Here is a 22,585-nt window from a genome sequence, read left to right on the forward strand (position 1 = left end):
GCAAACAAACAAACAAGCCAACACGTACACACATACACACACACACACATACATACACACACACACACAGACACACACAAAATGGGGGAAACATCAGCGTCGCAGCAGTTGGCATACGCACATAACGGTTATCGGGGGGCGTTGCCAAACGGGTTTCGTCATTTGTGGAGCTTGTGCGCAGCAGCTAAATGGCGTTGGCCAATCGCAGCTGTGGATGTTGTTTGCGTACGCCCACACATACACATTGGCCCCTGAATCGAATGCGTGCCACACACACACACACACAAGAGCACCACTGGAAAAAACTGGTAATAAACCAAAACTCGCCAAATAGTGGTTATTGCATTGGCTTGTGCGCATCCAACTTCAAGTGGGAACAGTTCTTGCACGCAGCTCACTTCACTCGAATTTTGTCACCAGAGCGCGCAGCCAACTTAACGTGAGTGCCAAATTTGAGCACTAGCCGCGTTGCCAACTACTTATTCTAAGCGATGAGTTGTAATTCTTAATCGATTAATCATCGATATTGGTATTGTATTGCTACGTTAAGACGAACGCATCTGTAACGCGGGTAATTTGATAATTACATTTTGCTCGACTTAAAAATCTTAAATATTTCGCTGTGTGCAATCAAAGTTCATTATATTATTTACTCCTTCAAGCCAATATCCTTTCATAATAATAGTGATTAAATTATGTTTTCAACAACATTGAGTTGAAAATCATGTGCGTTTATTATGGATCAGTATAGCTATAACTGTTGGTTAACAGATCCATTTGAGCAATAACATGACACTAACAGATCATTTGAGCGACAACTGTGAGCCAATCCAACTAACGACTACACTGTCTCCATAAACAAAAAACTACTCTAACATTCGACACACAACGGAACAACAGCGCATCTGTAAATGTAAACGTGCACACAGATACGGACACACACATACATACATCAAATGAGCAGCCAACAAGTTGTTTGGCATTTTATTTTGCTCTTGCCGCGATAAGTTCGATTCTGCTGCGACTGTGTCAAGTGCTGAACATAGATACGTGCGTGGTTAATATTGTTTTTCGTAGTATCATTAGTTGTTGTGGTTGTTGTTGCCGGTCAGTCAGCAAAAAGAGATACATTCCATTTCCATTCCGTTTGCAATCGCGATTCGCGAGTCGCGACTCATTTGGCAGGCAATCTGTGTGCGAGATCGGCGACCTGCCAGTGACAGTGCTGTTAGTGTTGCTGTTAGTGCTGCTGCTTGTGATAAAAGCATGGAAATGAATCATTCAACTCGGCGGCGCATATCATAAATGAATAGTTTGTGTCCAGCAAAAACAAAAGCAAAAGCAAAAACTAAACGAAGCGAAACTAAACTGAACGAAACCGAAGCAGAATGGGGAGGGGAACAGCTTAGAACGATCATATATAGAAATATGTAAATCATTATGTGCAGCGTCAATTGTCAATTGAAATCCCTCTTCTTCTTCCAGACGACAAATGTGCCCAAATAGTGCAAACAACAGTGCATTTAAATCTTCTTTATTTTTTATTGTGTCCGTGTTTGTGTGTGTGTATGTTTTAAATGTGGGCCAACGACACAAATTTCGCATAATTGCATAGAAATTTGCAGCTATCCGGCGACAAAAGCGAAAGGTAAAAGTTTGTTGATTTTCTTCTTGTTTTTATATCTTTTGGTGTTGGGTTAATTTGCATAAATTTCTTAACATATACAAAACATTTAAATCCGTGTCGAAAACAATAACAAAACAAAGAGAAGAGCAGAGGAGAGAAGAATGAAACATGCATCCATCCATCTCTGTCGCGCAATCGCTCTTTTTATTGCTGGCTCTCTTATTAACCTTTAGGCGTGCGCCCGCATTTTCTTTCCGAAAACAATACACGCCTTAAAAATGCATTTCATATATGTATGCATGTATGCCGATCTATGTTATGTGATCGATGTTCCATTATCTAACTCTTAACAGTTGCTTAACAGCGATTGCAGCAAACATTTATCTGCTCTCTCGCAGTTGCATTGAATGTGTGTGTGTTGCTTTTGTTGAGTATAAATGAATGCATGCACACAGACGCGTGCGCTTGATTGTATTTGTTGTATTATCACTTTGGCACAAATTGTTGTTGTGTTGTGCCCACTAACTAACTTACGACTGCTTATCACTCAAATTCCGAACAGAGGGAGAAAAAGCGAGAGAGCGAGAGAGAAAGCAGAAGTCAAACTTAAATGTAAACCCGTTATCGCTCTATATCTCTCTCTGTCACTCCGATTCAGTATGCGTATGTGTATATATATACATGTATATTTATTGAATGCACAGTGTCCACCTGTTGCCGCAAAATGGAACACACTTTGACCGTGGGGCCCAATTCGCATTCGCATTTTTGTTCTTGTTTGTTTTCGTTGTGTACGACAATTTTTTTGTTTCTAACGCTGTTAATTGTTTAGCAATTTGAGACAATTATAAACATATTAAGTTTGATGCCGCTGACACACATTCGCATATATATATATATATGTATGTGTGTGTGTGTGTGCTTTTTGCGATTTTCCCTCTGGCAAATGCCATCGAGAACTTTTATAAGCGATTGTCACTAATCGTTAATCAAAACGGTACGTAATAAATAAATCGGTTTGCTTTGCTTTTGTTTTTAGTGAATCAGTTGCATCAATATTTCACCAATAAAAAGCTGAACTTCAAGTTAAACTTTGCAGCGATGTTCGACCTGCAGATACCTTGTAACCAGCTCTATTTAAAAAAATATGATGGAAGACTAATAATTTAAAATGAAAACACAAATTAAATTTTGAAAAAACCTATTTCTATAAAGTCGGATCGAAATTTTCGACTGACCAGCTCTCAATATTGCTTACAATATTGCTTATAAACACAAAGCACACTGAAAATGTCGTCATTGGTTTTTTTATATAGCAGACCACGACTCACTCCACTTTTTCAACTTGTCGCACACACAAAAGCACAATTGCAGACAAGAAGAAGAACTACAACAACAACAATAACTGGCTGCCTGTCTGACAAGCCCAAAAACCAGATGGGTCACCATTCGCGCAGCAAACACGTCGCCTTCAAATGCACAGCGTGCAGACACTCATACACAGACACCCTCTGTCTGCCTGTGTATGTGCATTTGTATGCATGCATGCACACACACACATACGCATTTAGTTACAAATCTGCTTTGTAATTCTTTGTCTGTCAGCTAATCAAGCAACGCATGCTAAACCACTCTCTCTCTCTCTCTCTCCCGCTCTCTCCTCCATTTCGCATTGACTCTTTTTGGATAGTCTTTTCACGTTTTGCTAGCTGCATTAAAATGTTGCTGTTATTGTTGTTGTTGTTGCGCAGGCGCCTGTGTAAATCAATTCAAACTCGAGTGAAAATATTGAGAAAATCAAAATGTTATCTTTAAAGCTTGGTTAGTTTCACGGCGAAGAGCAACAAAAGATGGAAATTAAAAAAAAAATAAAATAAAAGAATATATTTATGAGTCGATAAGTTACACAAGTGGCAAGAATAACTAATGCAGTTTATTTATTTATAGCGGTAACAGATCTTCGAACAACAACAAATAAATTAGAAATCTATTGATCAGCTCTCGCAATTTGTATGTTTGTTGTTTTGTTTATGTTTATTCTTATACATTTGTGCTCTGCTTTGCAATGGAGTTGTGCTGATGATCGGTGGTAATTTCTTCATGCGTTTGGCATTTGAGTGTTCTGCTTACTCAGCACATACACACTCACTTGCCATATTCATATTCATAGAAATTTACAGTTGCTTGGAATACAACTCGAACTCCTGCGGCATCAGCGTATTTTGCCGGACACTGCCATATATATATATATATATATATATATATGTATATATGTCTGTTTATTTGTACATACATTTAATTATAGGGTTTGTGTATGATTCACACTTGTAGCAACGAATCAATGCCAAACAACAAGAACAACTGCGCCGTAAACAAGAGCTATCAAATGTACTCGTTAAAGGGCAAGTGAATCATTCACTCACTTTCCTCCACTCCACTCAAAGTGTACATTTTCTTTCTGGGCAAGTTGTAACTTTGCCATAGTTAAGTCAACTCTGTATCTGGCTCGATATTGAGCTCAAGAGCAAAAAGCTGTTCATTTAGCAAACATATTCACTGTCACTGAACTATGTCAAATATAAATAAACACATAAATATTTTGGGCAGAACATGACTAAGGGGCATAACTAATCTTTGAGTCTGTTCTAGAAATGTACATTTGCCAAAAATAGATTTGTATATTCAATTCAAATTAGTTTTCTTAAATGAGAATTGAATTTGGTATTCATATTTCAGATCTTTAAGTTATAACTATAGCGCTTATGATTGCAAGGTTTGATTTTCTTTTTGTTTTTTATGTTATAATTAACGAAGTTTTCTTTTTTTGTTGATAAGTGCAAATTCTTCGAAGCAGTCTGTCATCGTTTGTTTATTAATAAGCAACTGATAACTCTCAGCAGCCGCAGACTTGAGGCTTTCCTCTGTACGCCTGGTTCATGGAATGTCCAGAGCTGAGCTCGAAAAGATTCAATCCATTATCGCTGCAGCCGTATATATAGTTTACCTATATGCATATACATATATATATATATATATACTTTTTCCAGGAATGTTTTATTCATATGTATTGTGAAACTTTGAACGCCTTAATCAAAAATGTATATTTCTTATGCCGGGTAAGCACGCATCACAATTTGATTAAATGTACAATTTCTCGGGCGATAAATTATTATATATATATATATATATATATATATATATATATATAGTTCTTAAAATGAACTCACATCTTTGAAGAGCAGCTAAGTAAACAAACCCTCTAATTTTGCCATGTGCAACTCAAACAATTTTGCACCGGTCTCGCGATAATTACAAGATAAGGCAATATATATTTGTTGTCATAAATTGTTGTCTTATTAAGCAAACACTTTGCGTATATACAAATATGTATGCATATATATAAATATATATATATTTATATATATACAGCAAATTCTTTTGTGAACTTGAACTACTTGGCTGTGAGTTATTCTTGTGTTCCTGCCTTCTTCGAGTCTTGTTATTTGATGCGTATTTCTTTTGTTAAATGTTTAATGTTTTAATCTAGAAGAAGAAAGCGAAAGCTCAATATAGATCCATGATATATCACAATAGACGGATTGATTGATGGGCGAATTGAATTGGGGAGCCCTAGTTGGTGATGGTTAATGAATTTAACGAGCTGCCCATTAATGCCTTATATGCGATTTATAATTGTCGCTTACCATTCGTACTCGTTCTCGTTGTGCTTGTTTTTGTGGTTGTTGTTATCGCAAACCTATAAAAGTAACCACAATCACATGGATATACATATATATATACACATATCCGCAAGATGTGTACTACATAGATATATGGGTTCATGTGTATATGTATGTGTGTGCCCATTGAATCATTTAGACGTGGAACAATTGTTTCAAGCAGCTTTCCGATTAATCATCAAGTCGACAATATTCAGTCAAGTGGGAGTGGGGAATGCTGGAGAGGGGAGACGGGTAGACAGGGAGGCGGATGAGTTGCTGTTCCTAGAAAATGCTTCATATGATGTAGCCCAATTAGAATTTGATTTGCTTCGTTGGGGGTGGGGATGCTGATGGACCCTCTGCGTCTCTCTTTCTCTCGATGTGTGTCCATGATTCAGGCAGTGTCCAACAGATGCATCAGACGCATTGTCATATGCAAGTTCATTCATCCATTTATTCAAGTTGTTGCGGAAAGCAGCAACAACAATAACAACAACAACAAGTTCATTAACATTGTAAACAAAATCATTGAGCCAGCTGTAGCTGCCCAACGCAACTTTCATTTAAAGTGCTGGGCACTTAAGCATCAAACAACATCAACAACATGAACAACATGAATAAAATGAACAACATGAGCCATATCCATCCCAAATTCCATCAAATGTCCAGCTGTCTATAGCAAATGGCCCGATTCCAGAGTTCACAGTACTGTGGCATCTGTGGACTGTGTACAACTTGAATACCTATCAGTAAAGAAAACTATATTCCTTTAATGGATAAGTGTAGACTCTGTTGCACTAGCTGGGCGCTCATATAAAATAAATGTTGACAAATCATAAGTTATTTAATCTATATAGCTTTATGGCGTGAGATATACGATAGTATTCGTTATCGTATCGGCCAACATGTTCTGTTGTGCCTTATAGCCAGATTCCAATATGCCCAACATTTCCTACATTCACATTCGTAACATTTCGCGATTCCATTAGGAGTCTTCGTTGTCATTAGGGAGATTCAAATAAAAGAGTGGATCGGATTTTTTTATTTCTTTCTGTGAAATGAATAATGAATGAATTTTGGAAATGTTGATAGTGGAATCAGGCTATTAATTCCTAGTCCCTTATTATAATAGGACTTTAAAATTTCGTTGCATTTAGCTTCATTTGTCTGTTTATCTTTGGGAAATACAAATTAATTTTCGAAATTTAGCAAAAGTTTCGTTTTATTTCGTTATTATACATAGCTGATATAAAATTCTCAGCTATAGTATAAAATATATATAAAAATATTTTGACTTGAGACTTTATACATATTTAGCGATGGATGCACCTGGTCAATGAGCAAAAGCAATTGCGCGACTTTCTTTGAATTCAGGTCGAAGAATATCTTGCTGTGAGTGTTGCTTTGTATTCGAATGTATTCAAACTGATCAGACTCGTACTGAATGTAAATATATATGTATATATATCTATATAATTGTGTGTGTGTGTGTGTGTGTGTGTGTGTGTGTGTGTGTGCAGCTTGAATGGTCATTGGAAGTTGACTTTCTTTCTGTATTGGCCAAGTTTTAGTGCCATTATTGAAGACTTTTATTTTTACTCTGCTGCAACCGGACAGAGATAGAGAACAAAGTTCGTGAGCGATCAAAGAAGAAAGTGAAAGCCAAATGGACAATTAATGATGGCTATCTTTATATGTACACATCTATCTATCCATCGACGGCGATTGTCGTTTAAGTAATTGGCCAGCGTGGACCCAAAGAGGAAACACGTGTCTGACATTTTCGCCCAGTTTATGTTTTTCGCTCGTTTGGGTCTCGCTTAGAGTATTATGAATGTAGGTCAATTTGTATATATATATATATATTTATATATATAAATCAGATTGTCTTTTATAAAGGTGAGCATTTAAACGATGCAAGTATTCCAATTTATACACGTTTAGTTTGTCCAAGTTATTACTTATCATGTCTTCCCTCATTTAAACCACTTTATATTTAATTGTCGTTTTTAAATAATTGTTCAGTTTTATTGTTCACTTTGTCAGATTTCTTTCTATGATAATTTGCACTTAAGTATGCAAAACTTAGACTATGACTACTCAAGAGATATTCGCCTATAATTGCTCAAGTCAAACTGGAACTGGAGTCGCCTCCCTCCGCTCCAGTGCAAGTCGCAGCAGACGTCGCTGTTCCAGTTGCTGCAGTTGCTGTGCGACGAGCATCCGATGCAGCAGCTCCACTTTGTCATAGGCCGTGGCATGCCGCTGTGCAAGTGGGCGATGAACCTGTTGCCGATGCTGTTGATGCTGCTTGTTTCCAGTCTCTGGTTGCATCTTTGTCTGCTTCGTTGTGCAGCAGACTGTGCCGAAAAACTGTAACAGCAGGCAGTAGAGCAGCTCCCACAGATTTTGCTTAAGACTTGCGACTTGTTGCATGCTCTTGTTGCACTGCTTTGCTTGCGCTAACTGTGCCTCTGCTGTGGATTAGAACTCACTTTTATATACATGCAACAGGTAGCGTTGCTTGTCTACATAAATCCCTTGCCTGCCACTAACTTTTGACCCCACACAAACCTACCCTTCTCCCATATGGTCTAAGGAATCCCCCAGTTCTAGGTAAACAAGAACAAAAAAAACCCAATAAAAGCCTTGATGTTAACATTTATTATAGACAGATCCTATAGTTTCCCTTATTATTAAGTTATAAAAATCCTTAAGAAAAAGAAAGGAAGGGGTTTGAATGTAATTTTTCTATTTTTTCCATGTATATACATCATCTGTACATACTTAGATGTAACTATATAATATACAAATAAATCTTTACTCTAAAGTTAAGAAAAATGTGGCTTGAGGCATGTAAAAAGAACTGTTTCTTCTTCGGTCTAGTTAGTCGTAAGAGCTCATCGGTGAAATCGATTGATTTGATAGCTATACTATATGGTCTATTGCTTTTGTATATATACATTTTTATGCTTATGCGAAACTCTTCTCGCTCTCTGATCTGCTTTCAGGCGTCTTTAGTCATGGACGGACAGGCGGGCGGCACACAGACGCGACCCGTGCCGGCGCCCCGTCGCCTCTACCCGGAGTTGCGGGCCTCCAACTACGAGAATATCGAGATCAATGTGTGCAGCACTTCCACTTCCACGCCCAGCAACAGCAATACCAACTCCCTTAACACCAATCACACACAGAACAACCACAACAACAACAACAACAACAATAACAACATCAGCAACAACAACAACACTAACAGAAAACAAAATATCGAAGCAAAGAATCTGCATGGCAGCTGCACGGAGAAAAAACTGCCGGCGAGTAGCCATGGCAAGCTGATACTGCAGGAACACAACGTGGAACAGCCCATATACGGCCCGGATGCGAATGAGAATGTGTCCAGCCCCGAGCCAGTTTATGCCATGCCCAGGCCGGCGCCCAGGCAGCGAGCACGAGCCGAGCTGTTGCCGGAGGAGGAGTCGGATCAGTTGGACAGTCAACAACCGCCTAGGGGTGCACTGCGTGCAGCGCCCCAGGTGCCACAGTTGCCACAGGCGTCCAAGCCACTGAATATTGAGCAGGAACGGCGACGACCCGACCGCTATTCCATCTCCAGTGAGTTCTCGACGACGAGCATCGGCTGCGGCGGTGGCGTCAATGGGCAGCCGGAGGACGATTTCCGTTACACCTCAAATGCATCGCTCGACTACAGCGAGAGCTCGCAGAGCGGCAAATACAAGTCGGCGTCACCCGGGTACGTAGACGAGGGCGAGCAAGTGGATGATGTTCGTCGGGAACGTGGGCAAGATGATCTTGAGTGTGATTCCGAAATGGAAATGGAAACGGGGGCGGAACGCGCCGCCTTGTCCGATCAGGCGGAGCTATCCTCGACCTGTGACGACGATGACAAGTAAACTTTTTTTGTTACCAACAATTTTGTTCAATCTTGTTCTTATCACTTCTTAAACGAATCTTTGGTGTACTTTTACAATCCTCCTCCCAATGGCATGTTGCAACTTGTATATATATATAAATATATAGAAGTGCACTGTCATCCTTCCCCCGTATTTCTATGGTATTTTAATTTGAATTAATATCTATTTCTATTTGTTGACAACTAATCCAAGTGGGTCGGGTGCGATGATTAACACTGTAGAAAAGCTAACCGAACCAGCAACAAGCATTTGATTGCTTTGTGTATAAATTAAATATGAGTTGTAGAAATTGGAATGCACGACGAATCCCAGAGCCAGATTGGGTTGATCTTCGTCTGGCTTGGGATACCTTTGAGCTGAAGGTGTCGACACTGTAAGATACGTTTTGGCAACATTTCAATATCATCTACTAATGTGGGCTCATTAAACATCTACAATTAAGAGTGATAACTGACCAAAGTCTTTGCAAATTTAATAGTCCTTTGTAGCTGACGATTTATTTGAATAGATTTCACTATTGACTCGACACTCGAAGCATGTTTTACTTTTGACTAAAGTGAACTTTAAAAAACAACTCCAAATTAACTGGTGTACTTGAAATTGTCAAATGATAATCATTTGAATATTGTACAATAATTCGAATGATAAGTAATCCGTATATCCCATTTTGTTATTGACAGATCAGCTGAACTGCAATGGTTGTTGAGTTGCGGCTTAGTTAGCCGAATTATCCTAAATCACAAAGAGAAGTTCTGGGCAGATAGGATTATCTTAATTTAACAAATATTTAAAATATTTACTTCCAATCTATTTAGCAATAGATCTTTGACTCCTGTTCACCGATTCACTTCAGATACATTTTGTATTATTTGGTTTTCGAGTTTGGTTTTTTGAGTTGAATGGAGGCAACAGCTGAAACCGTTGAAGGGATGGCAGAGCGAAGTTGCCGCCCCCGCCTAGCACACCCTATATTAGTGTGTATGTGACGCATAACTAGTTGCTGCCACTGATTCATCTGGTCCAATGTTCGCTCTATTTATAGGGCTCCTTGCGACTCTGAACTTCAACTTCCGCCGACGCATTAATCACGCTCGTGTCGGGCGTATCCAAAAATAGCCGCCTGCCGCCTGCCGTCTGACATTTTCAAGATCAATGACAAACGATATGCGCTGAGCTCGGTTCCAGTTTGGTTCCGTTCGTCGTGTCGTTGCCGCAGGAATTGTGATCAGTTGTCGCCTGGCAGTTGGCAGCGAATGTTTATTTATTTTTTTTGAGTTTCGCGCTGTTTAACTGAGGGACTATACTAACCCCAATTGGAGTGGGCGGTGCGGGGCTCTTTTTGAGTCATTCAAGTTCAAGTCAATTGATTAACGAACAAATCAACGAATCACTCTGAATCTCTCACAGAAACTTGCTGCGCTCGCTGGGCAACACCTCGAAGCTACTTGGCGAATCGATTGGCGAGCGGGTCGCGTTGAAGGCCAAAGGCGCCAAGAAGCGTCTGGATAAGAATCTGAAGAGCTCCACGGAGGCAATTAGCAGTCTGAGCGCAGACGCCAGCAGCCGGCTAAGGAACGCCGGCAAACTGTTTGGATCGAATTTTACGCTGGGCAGACGAGACAACAAAGCGACGGATTCGTCGGGCATCACCAGCCTCTCCGATTTGGAACAGCAAATGGAGCTAGATCGACGACGCACCATGCCCAACACGGACGTCTTCAATACGATACAGTTCAGCAGTCCACTGCATCGCAATGCCGCCGGTGGCGGTCACACGGATCTCAGCACGCACACCGAACTGGAGTACGAGGTGCCCAAGCCCAAAGTTCAGCACAAACCGAAGGTCAAGGCCAAGCCGCCCAGCTACGATGAGGCATTGCGTTCGCGTCCAGCGCCCCCCTTGCCGCTGGCCAAGAATCTGGCTCAGGAGGCGGCTCAACTGGTGCAGCTGCGCAGTCAGCCACAGCACCCACAGCAACCACAGCAGCCACAGCAACATCAGCCACAGCCACAGCAGCAGCGTCAGTCGAGCAGCGGTGATTCGACGGGCGAGGAGCAACCCATGCCCAGCTATCCGCCGCCGCGTCTATCACAGCAGCTGGATGCTGCAGTGCAGCCGCCGGTGCGTCACAAGCGTCGCAAGAACTACGAGAACATTGAGCTGCGTCGACCGCCTGTCGATTCCGCGGAACTGCACGAACTCAATCGGGTGGCAGCTGCCGCCGAGCGCGAGGAATCGCTGCTCATCTCGGCCAGCATTGCCGTCGAGGAGGCGCGTGCACCCCAGCCCGAGCGTAGCGACTCTTGGCACTTCTATGGCGAGGCAGCCGAATCTGAAGCCGAGCCCGTTGCCGATTCTGAAGCGGACGCTGACGCGGAAGCTGAATGCGAGTCCAGTTCCTCGCCGGAGCCAGTCTATGCCAATCATGAGGCCACCTATGGCAAACTCTTCGAGATGGCCACCAGCAGCACGAGTCGCGGCAAACTGTTGACGCCCCAACTGGAGCTGGCATGCATCAGTGAGGATGGGGAGCTGGATAGCAATGATGGCGCCGTTGGCGGCTGTTGGCCAGCATCTGTTCACGCGCCGCCGCCGCCGGAGCTCATTGAGGAGTTTGATCCGCTGATGGGTAAATGCTCAACACTGTCGCGCTCCAACAAGAGCAACGAGCTGCTGCTGCTCGAGCATCTGCTCGAGGAGGACACCTATGGCACCATCAAGCGCGAACAGGACGATGTCAGCATGTGCACCTCCGAGGAGGATGGCCGAAATGATGCATCAGCATCAGCAGCTGCCACTTCCACTGCAGCTTCAACTGACACTGCCACTGCCACTGCCACTTCATCTAGAAACCTGAAAAAAGAAGGAAAAGCAAACCAGCCGCAAATTGTTCATCAGAATGCGCAGCTGTTGAGTGACAGCATGGAGCATATGCTGGATGGCAACGATACGCTGGATGCGTCTGAGTTGCGCGCCCGGCCCTATCTCAGTCGGCTGGAGGAGAAGCCAGCGACGGCAATTGTTGATCTGGCGGCACCGTCACGCAATCGCACCAATTGGTTTGTCGGCGACAAGGCGCACATCGAGGGCGACAGTCCGCCCACCTATTTGGAGGCCATTGGCGGCGACGGACAACCGATGACAACGGCGCCGTCAGCTGCCTCAGCTGCGTCCGCTTCGTCAGCGACTCCCGGCAGCTCAGAGACGCGAAATACGCTGGGTTCCCGCTTCCGGCAGACGATGAACGCCTTCTCGAATGTGAAGATCCGCATGGATGCGATGAAGCGCAGGGCAAGCTTCAAGGCCGGCGGCCAGCGACAGTCGGATGTGAAGGTGGCGCTGCAGATGGTGCCCAGGCCGAGTCTGTCGCCGCTGCTGGTGCGCTACGAGGGGCCGCTGGTGCGTTTTCCATCTGGGGTCGTCGAGGATATACTGAAGGAGATGCAGAACCGCAAGGCCGTGCTGCGGGACAGACAGTTTCAGACGTATCTCGACCAGGAGATGAAGACGCCCAAGGAGATAATACCGTTGGATGCCATCACGACGCTGCAGTGCGTCAGCAATAGTCGCGTCACCGATAGCGCCACACATTTCTACTGTTTCGAGGTGACGACATCACAGCCAAAGAATGGCGGTGCCGGTGGCAGCGACACCATGTCCTCCAATCCCAATCTCTTGATGACCAGCAATGCCAGCGGCAATGTGAAGCAGCAGCGTGTCGCCCATCTCTATGGCGTTGGCAAAGAGTCCGAGCGCGGCGTCTGGATGCAAAAGATCCTCGAGAGCCTCACCAACATTGTGCCCGTGAAGTACACTTGCCACTATTATCGAGCCGGCTGGTGCTATCTAAAGGTGAGTTCTCTACTCCTTATCCTACTCCAATCGATCCTTCTTCATTGGCCTGATATATTTGCATTCGTCGCAGAACTCGATCACCTCAGAGTGGAGCGGCACTTGGCTGGTGCTGCGCAAGAGTCAGCGGCGCCTCATCTTTGTCAGCGAGGCCAATGGCAATGTGGAGAAAATGGATTTGCGAAAGGCGCGTTGCATTGGTGAGTTTATGAAAACTGCAAACTACAAATATGAAAAACTTGACAAATCCGTTGAATTGCAGTTCTCAAGGAGAGCGACGAGTCCATTGACAATCTGCACGTGGAGAGCGGCCCAATGCTGATGATCGACTGTCCGCCGTATGCGGTCTACATGATAATGAGCTCGGCGCGCGAGACAAAAATCTGGCGTCACATTATCAGGGAGGTGGCGCATAACAACGGCTTCTCGCTGGGCGATCAGCAATTGACGCGCTACGATGTGCCCGTCATTGTGGATAAGTGCATTAACTTTGTGTACATACACGGCTCCATGTCGGAGGGTATTTATCGCAAGTCGGGATCGGAGAACTCCATGCACAAGCTGATGAGCGCCTTTCGGGCCGACGCCTTCAACGTGGAGATCACACGCAACGAGTACAATGAACACGATGTGGCCAATGTGCTCAAGCGATTCATGCGCGATCTGCCGGAAAGATTGCTTGGCAAACTGACCGATAGCTTTGTGTTTGTCACCGAACTGGCCGTGGCCACCGAGAAGATACCCATCTACCAGGAGCTGCTCGGTCGCCTCAGCACCATTGAGCGCGAGACGCTGCGTCGCATTGTCGGCCATTTGGTGTTCATCAGCTCACAGCAGGCCAAGAACAAAATGAGCGTACAGAATCTGACCATTTTATGGGGCCCAACGTTGCTAGCCAAAAAGGTGACACAAAATATACCCATTAGCTATTAACCTCATTCGCTCATCCACTTCATCTCTCCCACAGTGCGACGAGCTCATCTACTCTCAGAAGGAAGCCGATGTGCTAACCGATCTGATAGTGCTCTATAAGAATCTATTTCCCTGCTGCGCCGATGAAATGGTAATAGTCCCTAACATAAACCAATTCAATTAACAAAACCACAAAGTTCATTTCCCTGAATCACTGAGAGAGATACACCAATAATGGATTAGAAGCCAACTGATCAATTGACTTTTGACCTTTTCGGAGTTGCTTTAGCATTGCTGCGAAATTTGATGCAGGTTATAATGTTGTCGTCGTGAATTGCCGGCCGAGTATATATGCAACTGCTGCAACTGCAGGATGTTGAAGTGCCCCACTTAGACTGTTTCTATGCAAACTAGTCTCTCAGCTTGTATTTTCCACACTTAAATATTAAGTTGAACAATATTATATATAGTTATATGTCTTATCAGGCTTTCTCTCAATTGCTGCTGGTATCTTTTTTAGAAAAAGGAGCAAGCGATGCTGATGTGCCTGCAGAAATATTATGCAGCCGCCGAAACATTAAAGGATGCCGTAAAGCAATCGGGTGACATTAAGATCTGGATCAGTCTAAATCCCAATCCCGACAATACCACAGAGGTGAGTCCATTAGCTTATCATCGAGTGCAGCGTTTAATGCTCTAGCGTTTATGGTTGCAGGAGAAAACGCAGGTGAATGCCACAATTTCGCCGACGAAGACCGCCTATGAGCTGTGCCGCGAGTACTCAAAGAAGATGCGGAGACCCACGCACGAGCTGACACTGTATGAGGTCATATTGAACGACAGCTTGGAACGTCCCCTGCATCACGATGTTAAGGTGTTCGATGTCATATTGAACTGGTCCTACTGGCCGGAGGAGGATCGCAAGCACAACTACCTCATGGTGCGACCCATTGAGATGCTGCGCGAAGTGCAGCGGGCTGTCAAGAATCTGGCGACGGTGACGCCTGGCAAAGAGCTGCGCTTCGCCGACTATCGCACCAAATCCTTCAAAACACTGCAGTGTGAGCTGCGCGACGGCAAAATCGTTGTCTCCAAGAAGGATAAGAACGACAAAACGACCATTGTTCGCGAAATCTTTTTGCACAGCTCCACAGCGTATTTGGGCTGTGAGCGCAAGCGGGACTTCCCCTGGAGCTGGGCGATCACATTCGTGGAGCGCACCCAGGCGCAAATTATGAGGTATACCCATAATTCTTATCTGTGCATTTGGTTTTTTCTTAATGCTTAACGTGCTTTCGTTGTTTTTGCAGATCACGAGATGCCCCCTTCATTGGGCACGTGTTAGCCGGCAGCGAGTGGGTCGATCGCACCATCTGGTACTCGAGCATATGGTATTGTCTATATGGCGATAACATACTGCCGCCGGCGGAGATTATCCTGAAGTGAACAACGGAATGGCGCATCGGAGCAGCCATTCGTTTGCCAATCTATTCTGCCTGCACTACACTAGCATTTAATATATATATATATTTAATCATGTTTTAAATCTCACTTTGGGATCCAAGCCACAATACCGAGTATAACATACTTTTTCAATCGCAATATAATTCAGATCACTTTAATTTAATTATCATACAATCCAAAAAGTATGCTATATGTTTGTGGAATACGGTTGACAATTATTATTTTTTGTATTTTTTTTTTTTTTTTGTACTTTGTAATCGCTGAAACGTTCTGTATTTTTAAATGTACATTCATCGCAATATCGCTCAGTTTGTAAGTCCGTTATTTTGTAGATATTAGATAAATATTTTAGTTACATTCATATACATATACACATATATTATTTATATATACTTTGTAATGCGCACTCTTTGTTTTTATTGGTCATCCCAGCATAGCGTCAAAACAAACCTTCAATCTCGATTTAACGCAACGATCGTGATAACAAATAGGCAATGGGTCTTTCATGTCTGTTTTTCATTTGTGCAATACGAAGTTTTAGATCGATACGCAGTTCTGTAACGCCTGCGGAGCTCGAATAGCCACTCAAAATGATTGAATACTCTGAGACAAGTATTTGATGGTCCACTGTTTAATAACCATCACATCAATATTGATTTTACACATATGTACTTATGAATAATCTGCCAAAATCAAACAATAATTGCACTTGGGTTCTATAACCAACTGTACATAGTAACAGCATATATGATTTGATTTGTCTTCAATGCAGCTAGTTTCTGTGGCGCCCCTCAGATCTGTTGATCTGCAGACAGGTGTCTTGGCCACTTTTAAATGGTTTGCACAAGTGTTGTATTCCACGATTTGAATGAATATAAAGTAAATATTCGAATCAACTGAACGCATTTATATACTAAATATAAATTATTGTATTTCTCAAGAAATTATTCATACATATATATTCATTTATATGACTATTAATAAACAAAGCGACTATAAGCACTGTAATTATATTGGGCGTAATAAATGCAAGCATTTGCACAAAATAACTACTTTAGTTAAATTGCCATTGCAACACGATATCAAAATGAATAAAAACTTAAATGCTATAATTTATTCAATCGAGTGATGGGAAACTAATCCGAAATCGTTTTTTTTTTTTTTTTGTTTCAATTAAAACACGAAAATTCGATTATCAAAGCCAGATCGACTCGGCTATTTATTCTAATTAAGCATATAGTAAACATGCTTATATATTCTATTGAAAAAGTTGGAGGGGGAGGGGCAGTTGATAAGAAAATTTGATTATGAAATGTGAACCACTTTTTAATTTATAATAAATAAAAATAAATTAAAGAAATTATCAAGAAAAAAAAAAGTATTATCAGCTAAGCAAAATGTTACGCTTAGTTACGGTGAAGTACCAACGATATCGCCCAGTTAATGATTCAACAGATTATTCCAAGAACTCTGTCTATGTAAGTGCCACTATTTGAATAGAGACGATTATGAAATTCGGCATTTTATGACATTTGACTGCAGAAGAATCTTTTCATGATAAGTGTCATAAACGCCAAATTCAACCCGAAAATAAACGCAAATGTTGACTAAGTATGACTCTGCGCCACGCGCTTTTTAACGCCATTATTTAGCGTAAACGTATTATGGTATTATTATGGTAAAGTCTACTATCTGGCTGGGCGTGTGGCCCACATTATTTGCTTTTGTCTGAAAATGAATTGCTCAGCGTTTTACTATTGTGGGCCATGGCCCACAATGCTGTCTCGCACCTCTTTGTGGCCCAAGGTCAAGGGGCCAAGTTGTCCCACAGGCGCACACGGCAGACGCGTGATAGCGATCGATATACATACATACATACATACATACATACATACATACATACATACATACATATATATCTATTTATGTACATGATAAGTATATTTTTGCATTTTGCATTGAGGTGACTTCCGTACAGGATGGCCTCGCTATCGTCTACGCTGCTGGCATGCCGAGCGGGACATCTATTTTTTGTGCCAAACAAGGCGACGTCGATGAAATTTTTAGTGGAAGTTTTGTTTTGTATTGAAACTGAAATTGATATCGAATTCAAAATCAGTGGCAATTAAATGCTAATGTGACTGGGTGGTTTTGGCAATTAGGCCGATAGACGATGCGATAAATACAATTGCATTCAAAACTAATTGCCAGCCAATTAGCCCCCACATCGGACTATGTATAAATTGGGTGCATCAGCTGCCACCCAGCAGCATCTACGAGAGTGTCCAAATGTTGCGACTACCTTTCATTGTATTACTGCCAGCTCTGCCGCTGCCGCTGCTGCTACTGCTGCTGATGCCACTGCGTGGAGCTAATGTGAGTCTGCATTTGCTTCTCAAATCTGAAAACTTCTAATCAATTTGTATTTTGTACAGTCGGCCACCTATGGTGTTACTTTCGATGAGCGTATTTTTCAGTCCTGCTCCAGAAATGAGGACAAAGGCAATGTACCCATTAGCGATTTGGTGGACACCAGCGAAGTGACGATTGTCCTCGAAAACGATTACGAAACATTTCACTTTAGTGGCGACATCATTATTAAAAAGCAATTACCCAATGTACCCATTAAAGTTCACGTGGAAATATACCACTTAGATCGGGGTGAGTGGGTGCCAACAGTTGCTGCCCTTAAGCGTGATGATTTTTGCAAGTCCCTGAAGGATCGCATCGAGCCCTGGCACCTTTATTACATTAGCCAGATACCCAAAGATCAACGAACATGTCCTCCACACATTGGTGTAAGTATTTGTTTACATTTACATCGGTTAATCCTGTTCAACAAACCTTAGCTAGCAAATAGTTTTGTGAAACAGTTTTGTGAATAACGGGGACTAAGTTTCCTTCAAGATAAGTCTGAAAAAACATAAATGAATATGAGCTATGAGCCAAGAACTGGGTATGTCTCAAGTATATTATAAACTCGAAAAGGTGCTAAAGATCCTCCTCCATGAAAAGAAAGTCTGAGTTAAAAAAATAGTTTTGAAGTCATCAGGCAAGAAGAGCATCAGCATAGGTAACAAATATGGCATTCGACTTCGGAATCGGCAGTAATATATTTATTTCTATTAATCATTTTATTCACTTTCAGCAAGTTTACAAACTAAGAAATGTGACGAATCGAATGACAGTGAAGCATATGCCCTATTGGAATGTTGACGGCGATCTAAAGGCTGTGATGCACTTCAGTGCAGGTGACATTAAGATCTGTGCGGTGATGTACTTTACAGTAACTTTGATCTCGAAAATATGAATAATACGATATGTATATTACACATGCACAGATTACTGTTGCTGTTTGTGTATGCTACATTTTATTGTTGGCATCCCCGTTGGCAGCCTATTTTATTATTTGCACTTCTTTAATGGGCCGTATTCTACCCGTGTACGAGTACATAAATATATCTAAATTAAATGCAAATAAACAAGATATCTCATATTCGTGCATAAAAATGTCGCGTAATTTGCAGCCAATGTTCTCATCAGGCCGTTTTGAAATTGATAAGCGAAATACATATAGATATACGTATAAAAATATATGTATATATATATGTACATCTATAAATTCGTATTCGTAATCCCAACGAAATGAAATGGAACGCTCTGCTCCCGTAATCCCCATAGCTATTTACCCACGGCTCAAAGTCAGCGCCATTTCAGCAACTGAACTCATTCTTATGTGTTTCTCATCCAGTGGCGCGTGATGCCCAAACACCCAGAGAATTTATGGCCCTCATTATATTATTTTATTCTTTTCTGCGGATTCCCTGCTACAGCCACAGCTACACACTATCTGGGTAAGTCTCACGTGGTCGACTCGAGTCGAATCTGGCTGCCATTGGCATTGGTTTACATTAAATGCGAGTCACAGTCGCCTCATTTTGGTCGAGCTGTCATAGCACTCTAATAAAGAGTCAGATGACTGGAGTTCATTAAGTTAATACGAATATGCTAACTTTCTGATATATCACCACATCCACAGCCAAACGGGAATATCAAGATAATCAGAAACCAAGAAGTAGAATAAATCAGCATAGATATTAAATAACATTTCTGCAGGGCCTGCAAATAGAAAATACCCTGTACTCAGATCAAAAGCAGCAACTTTGGGATTATTTCACAGCAATATGTATATTGAAGGATACAGTAAATAATTGATTGACTATATACTTAATAAGCATATACTTTTGTATGGACTTGAGATGATTAGTTATGTAAAAAAAAAATAATAATAATAATAACAAAATGAAGCTATTATTCACAACCCGTATTTACTTATATGCCACTTTATCTACCTTGCTATATATCTTTAACTATTTATTTCCTTCAAAGATAGTAAAGTTGAATAGAATTTGTTATTTGATCAAATAGTATAACAGTTATCTATATATCTTTATTCGTTTACTAATTGTGTGGTGCGGTCTCATCCCATTCGCTGTTTCATAAATATCAACTTACAATGCAAATAGTTGGGACTGTTTAACTTTAACTAGCAACACTTTACGCATTCTCTATTTACTTAGATAATCGTAAATATTGTAAATATTTTTATAACACCAACGCAGATTTAGTGTAAGGGCAAATAATCTTTACACACAGAATTCTACGCTAATTGTCAGATTTGGGGTTTTTTTTATTATCATTTTGAATATACATATGTTCTTAACTTACTTTTCTTACTTTTCGAGTAGATTCTAGAATGCCTCAGCAATTTTAGAATATATTTAAAGTACCGCATAAAAAACAAGCGCCATAACAATAAACAATAACTTTTATTAAAATTTAAATACTTTTGTAATGTTGGTAAGTGCAGTCATTTAAATATTTTTTAAATTCTATTGTTTATTTTATTAACAAAAAGTCATCAAGATTGAAGAACTACATAATGTAACTTATGTAGGAACAATCGGCACCTAAAATGAAGATTATCTTCCGTCTTTCTGATGAAGGCCACTTGGAATCCTTTCACAAAGGCCGACGAGAATCCTTTCCCTTGAAGTTTCATTAGTTTCATGTGTGGAGTCTTCTCTTGAGAGCCGCCTGCCTGTGCCTGCTTATCCGTTTTGAATAGAACGCATATTTGTATATGAATTAGGGTAGTAACTGTGATTTATATGCTTAATTTGCAATGCATACAAAATTAAGCTTGTGGCAAAAAAACAAGTTGAATACGGCACAAGTACGAGTATCTAGCTGGTATGTTCTTGAATTTTCCTTCTTCTGTGAAGGGGGTTGAGGGATGGAGGAGGGTTGTATTTGCTTGTACAGCTGACATGAGCTAAGGCCTGAGATCGTGTCGTATCGCATCGTAATATAAATATATAAACAGTTTACTGGTATTTATGTATAGGTATACATCATAGTAATGTATAGTTTCAAATACGACTTGAATAAAAAAAAAATGACACTCTAATAATAGATACAGCTGTTTGCTGCGCCATGCTTATATCATAAATTTATATTAGCTACTTATTTGTTTGCTGGTCGACTTTAAGCGCTTCAAACTGGTCGTGACCTGTTATTTGCGGGCTGAAGTTAAAATTCTATGGCACATGTTGTACTTTAACTGTACTCTCTCTCTCTCTCTCTGCATACAGTGCAGCTTCTTCATAACGAACGTCACAACAAACTTCAAGTTCTAGAAATACAAATATCAAACTTAGATTCTTAGTTTACTGGAGCTAAAAGATCATTTCCCGATTTCAAAAATTAAAATAATGAAAAGTTGTGTCGTAAATAGCATAAACTCATCGACATGGAAAGATAGAGCAAACCATCAGATATATTAATCTATGAATAAGTCTCTGATTAGGTATTTATATTTATGGAGCCAGCGAAAATTATATTAAAAAACAAAAGATATATATATAAAATGGTTTTTTGGTCTATAATATTGTTATCTCAACGATTTGTATATGCGGATGAATAAAACGATTGGAAGATTATTCAAAATTTGAACATAGTACAAAATAAAATGTAATTTCCATCAATAATTGATTAAACTGGATATATCTGGTATCTTCTAGTCAAGCACTGCATATGGTTTGTTTATAGGTAATTTTAGTCAAGCTCGTCTGTAAATTTGCATATGATATGGCAGAGGTACACGTATAATATGCATAATCTAAAACAGGTATTCACAGTCAGAGTGGTCATTTGGTCGATATTCATGAGACTGACACAGCACTTCTGTCAAACAGCGCGTATACGCGATGGATACCAATTTGCATTGTGTGCACAGGATACCGGAAGCAAACACTCAGTGTGCCAGTTATAGTTGTCGTTAAAGTTACAGTTACAGTTATAGTTGCAGTTATTCAAATCTCAATGTGTAGTTGCAATCGGTGTCGTAACACAAATGACAGCTACTGTTTTCCCAGCACGTTTGATTGCATTGTTGTGAGGGCTTTTCCAGCGTACTTCCTTTGTTTATATTTTGTATATCACTCATACGTCGCGTTGACCCTGCCACGTAAATTGCACGAATTAGGCGTCTTATTTATCGCATTTATGTAACTTTAAATGCACACACAAACACACACACACATAAATATTACGAGATGCAAATATAATATTAGCTCGATGTTTGTCACAGTTTAGCGTCGCCCACTCACACACACACACACACCCACACAGAGCAGATACAGGAGCGTGTGCAGTTTTTTATTGTTGCTGCTGCTTTGCTGTTTGCTCGCATTTTAATTTGTCAAGATTGTCAAGAGTTGCTGCAATGTAACAAAACAAGACAATAACAAAATTAATTTATATGTGCAAATTACACACAATATAACAGAAAATAATAAAGGTTGTCGCACCCCGTTGACAAGCGCAAATTCATAAGACCAGCCCACCAACACCAACTTCCTTCACTCCCTGGGCCCCGCCATATCTACGACAAATACATTTCAAGTGCCAGCTCCTCTACCGAATTTGAATTTTTTTAAAATAATTTTGTTTTCTTCGATTCATTTGATTAAATAAAAAACAGCATTTAATCAAATACGGGGAAACGTCGCGT

General features: G+C 41.0%; 2 protein-coding genes across 2 annotated transcripts; both read left to right on the plus strand.

Annotated features, from left to right (window-relative positions):
• Positions 1 to 883: 883 nt before the first annotated feature.
• Positions 884 to 15,712, plus strand: LOC6565720. The gene is made up of 10 exons (XM_032738688.2): positions 884 to 1,648; positions 8,361 to 8,474; positions 8,544 to 9,256; positions 10,689 to 13,134; positions 13,208 to 13,334; positions 13,397 to 14,037; positions 14,102 to 14,197; positions 14,567 to 14,701; positions 14,762 to 15,285; positions 15,357 to 15,712. The coding sequence occupies exons 2-10, from the start codon at positions 8,373 to 8,375 to the stop codon at positions 15,490 to 15,492; spliced, it is 4,920 nt and encodes a 1,639-aa protein (XP_032594579.1). The 5' UTR covers positions 884 to 1,648; positions 8,361 to 8,372; the 3' UTR covers positions 15,493 to 15,712.
• A 2,087-nt stretch (positions 15,713 to 17,799) lies between these two features.
• LOC6565721 lies at positions 17,800 to 18,823 on the plus strand. Its single transcript, XM_043216037.1, has 3 exons — positions 17,800 to 17,886; positions 17,946 to 18,308; positions 18,659 to 18,823. Exons 1-3 carry the CDS (start codon positions 17,800 to 17,802, stop codon positions 18,818 to 18,820), a joined length of 612 nt encoding a protein of 203 aa, XP_043071972.1. The 3' UTR covers positions 18,821 to 18,823.
• Positions 18,824 to 22,585: the final 3,762 nt, after the last annotated feature.

The sequence above is a fragment of the Drosophila grimshawi genome, unplaced genomic scaffold (assembly GCF_018153295.1).
Source record: "Drosophila grimshawi isolate 15287-2541.00 unplaced genomic scaffold, ASM1815329v1 contig_848, whole genome shotgun sequence".
Taxonomy (NCBI): domain Eukaryota; kingdom Metazoa; phylum Arthropoda; class Insecta; order Diptera; family Drosophilidae; genus Drosophila; species Drosophila grimshawi.